Here is a 10,033-nt window from a genome sequence, read left to right on the forward strand (position 1 = left end):
CCTTCCTTCCTTCCTTCCTTCCTTCCTTCCTTCCTTCCTTCCGCCAGGTGCTATAGGACCTTTTCGGGGCTGGTCCAGTGAGGATGATCCTATCTTGGCTGAGGCAGGATGTTCCAGGCCTGGGTGCTAAATAGCTGGGTTCCCCCTTTCCTTCTATGTCCTCAGTGCCCCCCCTTGAAAGGGAAAGTCCAAAGGATCCTGCACTGGAAGTGGACGGAGCCGCCTGCCCCCTTCATCACGGTGCTGCCCCCGCCTGATGCCGACCCAGGCATCCCCCCGCCCAAACCTCTGGAGGGCATCCCTGAGCGGGAGTTCTTTGTGAAGTGGGCTGGACTGTCCTATTGGCATTGTTCCTGGGTGAAGGAGCTGCAGGTGAGGAGGAGGAAGAGGAGAGGGAGCCCAGGGAGGGGTGTGTGTGCCACGTGATGCCCCTGGGAGCCTGGGGCTGCTGGTATAGGAACGCATTCTGTATTTCACAGCTCAGGCATCATCAATAAACCCACACTTACTATATGTGTGAAGCACTGTGCTAGACAGACCATCAGGCACAAATACAGACAATGAGACGATGCCCAGTTGTAAGGAGCTTACATTTGACATCTCCAAATACAGTCTTAAAAATGGGGAGATTCATGGGGAGGGAGTGGGAGAGAGGAGATCTAGGTTCCCTTGGCCTCTCCTTTGGCCCCCATGCAGTGGCTGAGTGTGCAGAGGTGCTACATGTCTGAGCCGGAGAAGGGGTGTCCCTCTGAGCTGGGCAGGGGATGTCTCTGTCCAAGTTCCAGGGGCCTTCTTGACCTTGCCTCCTCTCCCCTGGGGACCAGCTGGAGCTGTATCACACAGTCATGTATCGAAACTACCAAAGGAAGAACGACATGGATGAGCCACCCCCCTTTGACTATGGCTCTGGCGACGAGGATGGCAAGAGTGAGAAGAGGAAGAACAAGGACCCCCACTATGCCAAGATGGAGGAGAGGTTTTATCGTTATGGGATCAAGCCCGAGTGGATGATGATTCACCGCATCCTGAACCACAGGTGAGAGGGAGAGAAGGGCGGGGTGCAGGGCTCTGTGCATGCTTGCTCTAGCATCTGACCTGCAGTCAGGATATTGTTGTATTGACTGAGGCAAGGAAGTAGATGAATACAGTTTAGGAAGAAAGGGCGAAACAGGGTTTAACTAAACTCCCTCTTTCCTTAGACTCTCCTGGTCCATAACCTTTACCTGCCCTCACCTAAAATTTGCATTTCTTCTAGAAACCAGGTAGGTTTCATGTCCTTCAAAGCTGTAACAAGGATGGGCAACTGGGGCTCTTCTCCAGGGTAATGAAATTTAGAGGGTGCTGTTGTTAACATGTTTTAACAGGTAGAAGAAGCAACTGACTTTAGCACCTGTTTTATTAAGAACCTACTAAGGCTGGAACATAGTAGGTTCTTAATAAATGCTGATTTTTTATGATGTTTGCTGGCTGTAACCTGTCCCATGGTCACATGTTCCTAGGAGTCCATATCTTGAGGTCTCTCTCCTTAGCTTTCCTTACTTACTTGAATCTGCCTTAAAATTTTGGTATTAAGGTACCAGAATTGCTAATTAGTTCTCTGATGCCCTAAATGGTTTTTCTTTGCCTAAGTTAAGTGCCACTATATGGAAGGGTTTCAATTCTTCAATTTGGGAGAGCAGCCAAGAGGAGGGGGAAGCCAAGAAGACCCATGCAAACCAAGACCCTTGATTTTCACCTTTATTAAACTGCATAATCAAAGTGCAGATTATAATTCTGCCCCTCCCCATCCCAAAGCTGGACAGGTAAATTTTCCCAAAATATATTACACCAAAGGCCTGATAACTACTAATTACTTATTGAAAAATTCATAAATTTCCCTGGTCACAAGGCAATCAGTCTTACCCTTATTGATTTCAGGACTTGGTGCAACCATTACTCATGCTCACCTGTCTCTGCTTTTCTGTGGGAAGCCATTAATTTCTTTTCATGAATCTTGCAGGCCTGTGTCATGTGCATTTTGGGTATATTATATACCAGAGGCCCCTAGTGTCCACCCAGCTCACTCTGTCACAAAGAGACATTGCCTGGTGTTTGATTCAATCAGTAAATTGATAAAATGCCTACTTTGTGCCGGCACTGTTCTAGGGAATATGAAAAGCAAAATTGAAACAGCCTTGCCTTCGAGGAGCTTACACTTTACTAGGAGGAGAAATGAACAACACATGTCCACATAAGATATGTACAAAATAAACAAAAAACCGAAGTCAATTCAGAATTGGGAGTGGGCACACTAACATTTAGGGCTGTGGGTTAGGAAAGACCCCCCCCAAGCTGAACCTTGGACATCCTAGATAAAGGAGTGGTGGGAGGAGATGGGTGCTAAGTATGAGGTTACTGTTGTTTGTCCTTCATTCTCAAAGAGGACCATGACATCAGGGAGATGATGCCATGATCTGCAAATGAATTGGATTTAAGTGAGGCAGGGCTGTGTAAAGTCACCAGCCTCACTGTTTCCTTCGCAGTCATCCAGACCCAGTGGCAAGATATATATTAGGAAGACTGGAGGGCAGCAAGAAGAAGGCAGATAGAGTGCTGGGCCTGGAGTCTGGAAGACCTGAGTTCAAATCTGCCCTCATACACTTACTAGATGTGTGACCCTGGGCAAGTCATTTAACCATGTTTGCCTCAGTTTCCCCATCTGTAAAATGAGCTGGAGAAGGAAATGGCAAACCAATGGATGTCCCTAACATTAATGATAATGAGGATGGTATTAAGGTTTATCCATCACTTCCCATGTTGTCTCATCTGATCCCCACAACTACCCTGTGAGGTCCATGCTGTTATTATCCTGCTTTACAGCGAAGGTAAAATGACTTGCCCTGGGTGACAGTAAGTGTCTAAGGCAGGATTTGAACTCAGCGCTTTATCCACTGTGCCACCTAAATGCCAACATTATTTCACTCAGTGGGTCATAGGAAAGGACCTTGGAGATCATTTCATCCAGTCTCCTCACTTTACAAGTTTTACGTTAATTCTACAGATATTTAGGCCTCCAAGTCCGAATCCTTCATTTGACAGATGAAGAAAACTGAGGTCTCATAAGGTTTAAGGACTTGTCCAGTCACAGGATGATCAGATTGCAGATTTAGGGCTGGAAGGGATCTAACAAACCATTGACCCCAACCTCCACATTTTATGAATGAGGCATAGAGGTCAAGTGACTAGTCCAGGGTCACACAGCTAGTAAATGCCAGAGGTAGGATTTGAATCCAGCTCTTTCTTTTTTTTAATTTTTTTTATAAATTAATCGAGGTTAAGTAACTTTCTCAAGGTTACACAGCCAGGTGTTTCTGGGTGGGTGCTAAGTGTTTGAGCCTGGATTCGATTTCCAGGTCATCCCAACACTGGAGCTGGCGCTCTTACTTGCTGTGCTACCTGGCTGCTCCAATCCAGCTCTTTCTGACTCCAGCATTCTATTTGTGTGACCTTCTCAGGTTATAATAGTGTATATTTTCTGAATTAAATTTGCTCCTGTATCCCCTGGGCTATTGAGAAAAGTATTTTATAAACTGGAAAGTCCTGTGCTCTTGTAAAATCTCAGTGTACAGCCCCTTCTCTTGCCTCCATATGCACTCCCACTCAGGCCCTGAAGCAAGCATAGAAGCCTGTTCTGTTCTATTGCAGCTTTGACAAGAAGGGGGATGTGCATTACCTTATCAAATGGAAGGACCTCCCCTATGACCAGTGTACCTGGGAGATTGATGAGATTGACATACCCTACTATGAAAACCTGAAGCAAGGCTATTGGAACCACAGGTACCTGGGGGGGGGGGCTGGACTGGGGTCTGGGGGCTCTGAGACAGGTGTGGGCCCCACTGGCAAACTGGGTGCTGCTTGGATATCTGTCTAGCCTCTCTCTGTCTCTCTCTCTCTGTCTCTCTCTCTCTCTCTGTCTCTCTCTGTTTCTGTCTCTCTCTCTGTCTCTCTGTCTGTCTCTCTGTCCCTCTCTCTCTCTCTGTCTCTCTCTCTGTCTCTGTCTCTGTCTCTCTGTCTCTGTCTCTCTCTGTCTCTGTCTCTCTGTCTCTCTGTCTCTCTCTCTCTCTCTGTCTCTCTCTTCTGCTTGCCTCTCATTACCCGTGGTCTCTTATAGGGAGTTGATGTTAGGAGAAGATTCCAGGCCACCCAAGAGACTGAACAAGAAGGGAAAAAAACTGAAGGATGACAAATTGGAAAAGCCCCCGGAGACTCCTTTAGTGGATGTGAGTTTGGGGCAGAGGGGAGGAGGTGGTAGGAGACAGGGAGATTTGGGTTTGAATTCTGCCTGGGCAAATCATTTGGTCTTCCTGAGCCTCTTTCATCTTCTGTAAAATCCAGATAACAATGGGTGGTTTTCAGTGAGATAGAGTGTTTTATAAGTGCTGATCACCAGAAGGCTGAACTTGACTCCAGGACCCTCTGGAACCAAATGTCAAGTCTCCTACTTGGTATTTAAATTCTGGTCCCTCCCCCACTCCAGGGACTTCCAGCTGCACTGGCCCCTTTGCAGTTTCTTATCTCACCTTTGTGCCTTTGCACTGGCTGTTTCCCATGCCTGTGATGCCCTCCCTCCTTACCTTCCCTCTATCAGATGACTTTCCATCTATTCAATAAAGGATGCCCCCAGTTTTAAACTTAGCACTTCACTAAGACTTTTATTTTTGTAAGCACCTTGAGGGCAGGGGGCTGACTTTTGATTTTCTTCCCATCCCCAGCCCTTAGCATTGGACCTTCAAATCACCTTCCTGAGACTTATCAGCTCTGTGACCCTGAGAGAGTCACTTCCCTTCTCTGTGCCTTGGTTTTCCCCGTTTTCCCTTCTGTAAAGTGGAGGTACCATGTTTCCCCGATAATAAGACACTGTCTTATTAATTTTTCGGACAGAAAAACACCAGAGGGCTTATTTTCAGGGGAGGGCTTATTTTAATGAACATTGACAGCAATTTTAATAAACAGGTAAATGTGAACAAAAAAATGTACCTTTATTCAATAAGCAAATCACTGGGGAAGAACAAGATGACGTGCTCACTTCTGCAGCTCTGATTGGATGCAGCTCGGAGCGCGGCGTGCGTTTCACCGGGGGGGGGGGACGGTGCATACAGAGGGTACCATAATGTAGCATGTAGCACAGGGGATCACCTTCACTACAGTAGCAATCTCAATAGGGCTTATTTTCAGGGGAGGGCTTATTTTAGAGGAATCTTACACAGTAAGGGGAGGGCTTATTTTCGGGATAGGTCTTATTATCGGGGAAACACGGTATTAATAATAACGTCCCCCTTGAAAGATGCTGTGAGCCTTAAAAAGCTTTTATTGCTATTAATGGTTTTGTTGTTACTTGGGGGAGGTCACACTTAACCTCTGAAATGCATGTAAAACAACACCCAGTGACCACTCCTGTGTAATAGAATAACAGGTAACATTTTTAGATAGCACCTACTATGTCCCAGGCCCGCGCTGAGTGCTTCACAGTTATCTCATTTGATCCTGGGAGGCCGGTGCTCTTACTATACCCATTTTACAGAGGAGGAAACTGAAAAGAGAGATTGTTAAGCAAAGCAGACAAGTCCATTGACTCTGATTAGTACTAGTCTGATGATGGGTGTCTCATGCTAGACCCATAGTCTGCTGCCTGGCTGTGGAGGGGAGGATGCATCACTCATTTCACTGCCACGATCAGAAGGCGTGAACGTCTTATTGATCAGATGTCTTAGGTCCTTCAGATTGTTTTCTTTTCCCTTTACATAAATATTTCAGGGAGTCTAGGGGGCACTATAGTGCATAGAGCACTCAGACACTTACTAGATGTGTGACCCTGGGCAAGTCACTTAACTTGGTTAGTTTCTTTATCTATAAAATGAGTTGGAGAAGGAAATGGCAAACCACTCCAGTATATTTGCCAAGAAAATCCCAGAGGGGGTCACAAAGTGTCAGATACAATTGAAAAACGACTGAACAACAAGTGAAATATCCATCTTCCTTCTCTGCTCTCACTGTATCATAGTATCCATGATAATAATACATTCTTTTTATATTCCACGATTGATTCATCCATATTCCGAAGTCCGTGGGTCCCCACTTTTCTGCCAGACCAGCTCTTTTATCTTCTGTCTGCTTGTTGTATCTGTGGGGCCTTTCTCTTTGCCTTATCTTTTGTGGAATTTATGACCTCAGAAGTTGGATCATTGAGTGACTTCTTTAAATAATTCCAAGTTGATTTACAAAGTGGCTGGGCCAGGCTCCTCTGGTATCTGGCCACTTTGCCTCTTTGTATTTAACACTCAGCTCCTTGGCCCAGGGGAGGGATGATCATAGTAACAGTTAAGAGCAAGCTTTGAGGTTTATGAAGGTTATCTCATGTTGGAACAGACATCAAGCCTTCAGCTCAAGTTTTGAGTCTGGGCTCTTGCACTGGGGACCTTAGAGGGAGAGTGGGAAGATACTATCTAAGGCAGCTCCCTACAGCCATAATATGAAGGGGCTTAGAGTGTAAGCTGTTTTTGGCCTTTATTTATTTATTTTTTGTAATCTCAGTTCTCAGCATAATGCCTTTTAATAAATGCTTACTGATCGATAGAGAACATATAGACAATGGGGCCTTGGCCTCTTCTCCCCAAACAGCCCACTGTCAAGTTCGACAAGCAGCCATGGTACATCGATGCCACGGGAGGCACCCTCCACCCTTATCAGCTGGAGGGACTAAACTGGCTGAGGTTCTCCTGGGCCCAGGGCACAGACACCATCCTGGCCGATGAAATGGGGCTGGGGAAGACAGTCCAGACCATTGTGTACCTGTATTCCCTCTATAAGGAGGTGAGTCCTTCACTCATTTCCCCCAAAGGCTGGTGTGGTACAGTGTGTAATTAGAGTCAGAGAGTCAATCTTAGCTCTCCCAGGTGTGGACAAGGCATTTCTCAAGTTTCCTGGTGTTTAGAATGAAAAGGTTGGATCAGATGCCTCCAAAGTCCCTTCCCTCCAAGTCCATGAATTTATGATGAGATGCTTTCTAAGGCCCCTTCATCCTTTGTATTTGCATGACTCATATACAAATATGGCCCTAGTGCTTGGGACTTAATAAATAGTTTGCTGATTGATTAATTGATTACAACTCTATAAATACTGTATTTATATTTCCCCCCAGTTACATGTAAACAATTTTTAACATTTGTTTTTAAAACTAAATCAGTGATTTTACAGAGGGTCACTGGCACTGTGGCAAGCTCACCTGGGTCCTGTCTCCCTCCCCAGGGTCACTCTAAGGGGCCATACTTGGTCAGTGCCCCTCTGTCGACCATCATCAATTGGGAGAGGGAATTTGAGATGTGGGCACCTGACTTTTATGTGGTCACTTACACCGGGGACAAGGAGAGCCGGTCAGTGATCCGGGAGAATGAGTTTTCCTTCGAGGACAATGCCATCCGGAGTGGGAAGAAGGTTTTCCGCATGAAAGTAAGAGCTGTTGGGGTTTGCTTTGGGTTTTCTTGGGGTGGGAAGGTGGGAGGATTGAGTTTGAAACCAAAGGGAATCAAACTTACTTCTCTGTGATATGTAGAGTTCCTCAAGCTCTCATCATTCCCCTGTGGCATCTTTCTTCTCCATTGGTAACCCAGAGACCTCACTGGGCATCCAGTTCCACTGGGATTTCCTGCAGGTCCTCTATTCTCACAATAATGCTTTTAAATGCACAAAATAAAACTCATGGGATTGCAAAGGAAATCAAAGTTTAGTGAAAATAAAAATGTCATTTTACGTCAAGTTCACAGACCCCCTCAAACCTATCCATGGATTCCTTTTGGTGTCTCTATTAAGAACCCTGATAAAGAATGTGGGGCTTGGAATCAAGAAGGTCTGGGTTCAAATCCTGTTTCTGATAATTCTTTGGGAATTAGCTACTAAATTAGACATGGGTATCAGTCTTCCTAAGTGGAGGGAGTTCTGGTGAAATCCTTTCCATAGTCACACCCAAATAAGAATTAAAAAAAAAATCCATTAAAGAACATATATTAAATGGCAAATAGTATTGTGATTCTTTTTATTGATATGACCTAACATCCATTGATGCTTCTCTTGTAGTAGAGAAACACAAGCTAAACCAACCAACGAAAACACAGTGTATGATGCATTTCACACTCACAGTCCTGAGACTTCAGAAGCAGCCTTTAGTGGTTTTTAAAGTTTACATTTGATTAATAGTTTATCTCAATAATAATGATAGCTAGCATTTATGAGGTCTACAAAGCTCTTTATGAACATGAGCTCTTTTTCCCTCACAGCAACCCTGGGAGGGAGGTGCTATTGTTGTACCCATTTTACAGCAGAGGAAAAAACTAAGGTAAACAGGGGTTAAGTGACTTGATCAGCATCACACAGGAAGTTTCAGAAGCTGGATTTGAACTCATGTCTTTCTGACTCTAGGTCTGGTGAAACTATATCTCGTGCCCACTTAGCTGTCTCTTTAAGGGTGTATCAATTCTTTACTTTTCTTTGCTTTTATTAAGAGAAATTTACTACTGGGTCAATAGCATGGTCCATCTGGCCCAAGGTTATATGTTTTATAAATAGTATTTTGTTTTTTCCAGTTACATTTAATATTCATTTAAAAATTGTTTTGAGTTGCAAAATTTTCTCTCTCCCTCCCCTTCCTTCCTAGAACAGTAAGCATTTTGGTATAGGTTATGTATGTGCAATCACGTAAAACACATTTCCACCAAGCTTCTATCTTGGATGGGATAACTAAAGGACAGGTTGGGGATTCCTCTGAAGGTTTGTGACACAAACATGCCCCAAACTATTTTAGCTTCTTATAATAACTCATGGATCTGTTCTCTGTGATTTCATTTAAGTGATCTTTAGAAGGCTGTTTATATTTTAATAACCCTAACTCGCCGTAGGAATGATATGGAGCCATGCGGATTATTCCTGGTTTTCTATTTCCACGATCTTCTCTCTTTCCCTTCTCTCCCATGTGGGAGAATGGTTCAAAAATGGAATGGTCTGCAAAAACATCATAAAAAGGAAAAAGGAAGAAAAAGCAAAAATATTCCTGGCTGCTCCATGTAATAATAAGAAAAACAAATTGGAGGGCACCTACATTCCCACATCTAGAGAATGACTGAAGATGTTGTGGCCTATTAATGCAATGAAGAAAAAACATGATAGCTATCATTTGGATGAACCTATTAAGGTGATGCAGAGTAAAAAAAAGCTGAGTGTAAAGGCTGTCTCTATGGGAAAACAATACTAAAGATGCTGGTGGGTGGGTGACTAGGATGCTTTTGTTGATTTTTCTTGGGTTCTGCCTTATAAAAAAGGCTGGTTGGCTAGGGCAAGTGTACTCTGTGTTTGTTATATTAACTCTATTATAATAAGTAAAAATACTTTAGTGATATGGCCCTCCTGGAGAAGTAGTGAGTTTCTCATACTAAATGTATCTTTTTTCAAGCTCCATCTGTCTGTCTATCTATCCATCTGTCTCACTAAATAACTATCCATCCATCTATCCATCTCTCTCTCTGTGTCCATCCATCTATCTATCTATCTATCTATCTATCTATCTATCTATCTATCTATTTATCTATCTGTCGATCTATCTCTGTCCGTCCATCCGTTTATCCGTCCATCCATCTATCCGTCCATCTGTCTATCTATCTATCTGTCTATCTATATGTCTGTCTGTCTATCTCCATCTGTCTATCTCCGTCTGTCTGTCTGTCTATCTATCTATCTATCTATCTATCTATCTGTCTGTCTATCTGTATATCTCTCCATCTGTCTCACTAAATAACTATCCATCCATCCGTCCATCCGTCTATCTGTCCGTCTGTCTGTGTCTGTCTGTCTTTCTGTCTATCTATCCATCAATCTCACTAAATAACCATCCATCCATCTATCCATCCATCCATCCATCCACCCGTCCATCCGTCCATCCATCCATCCGTCAGATTATCTATCTATCTATCTATCTATCTATCTATCTATCTATCTATCTATCTATCTA

General features: G+C 44.0%; 1 protein-coding gene across 1 annotated transcript in view; it reads left to right on the forward strand.

The window, feature by feature from the left end:
• Positions 1-10,033, forward strand: part of CHD5 (chromodomain helicase DNA binding protein 5) — a 159,031-nt gene that overhangs the window by 94,637 nt on the left and 54,361 nt on the right. Inside the window, exons 8-13 of the mRNA XM_069079557.1 lie at positions 166-372; positions 825-1,036; positions 3,685-3,816; positions 4,151-4,259; positions 6,658-6,849; positions 7,285-7,485. Of these exons, the coding sequence (XP_068935658.1) occupies positions 166-372; positions 825-1,036; positions 3,685-3,816; positions 4,151-4,259; positions 6,658-6,849; positions 7,285-7,485 (1,053 nt within the window). The remainder of the gene's footprint in view (positions 1-165; positions 373-824; positions 1,037-3,684; positions 3,817-4,150; positions 4,260-6,657; positions 6,850-7,284; positions 7,486-10,033) is intronic.

Source organism: Petaurus breviceps, unplaced genomic scaffold (assembly GCF_028583685.1).
Source record: "Petaurus breviceps papuanus isolate PSGF00001 unplaced genomic scaffold, PetGlider_PUasm1.0 91041, whole genome shotgun sequence".
Taxonomy (NCBI): Eukaryota; Metazoa; Chordata; class Mammalia; order Diprotodontia; family Petauridae; genus Petaurus; species Petaurus breviceps.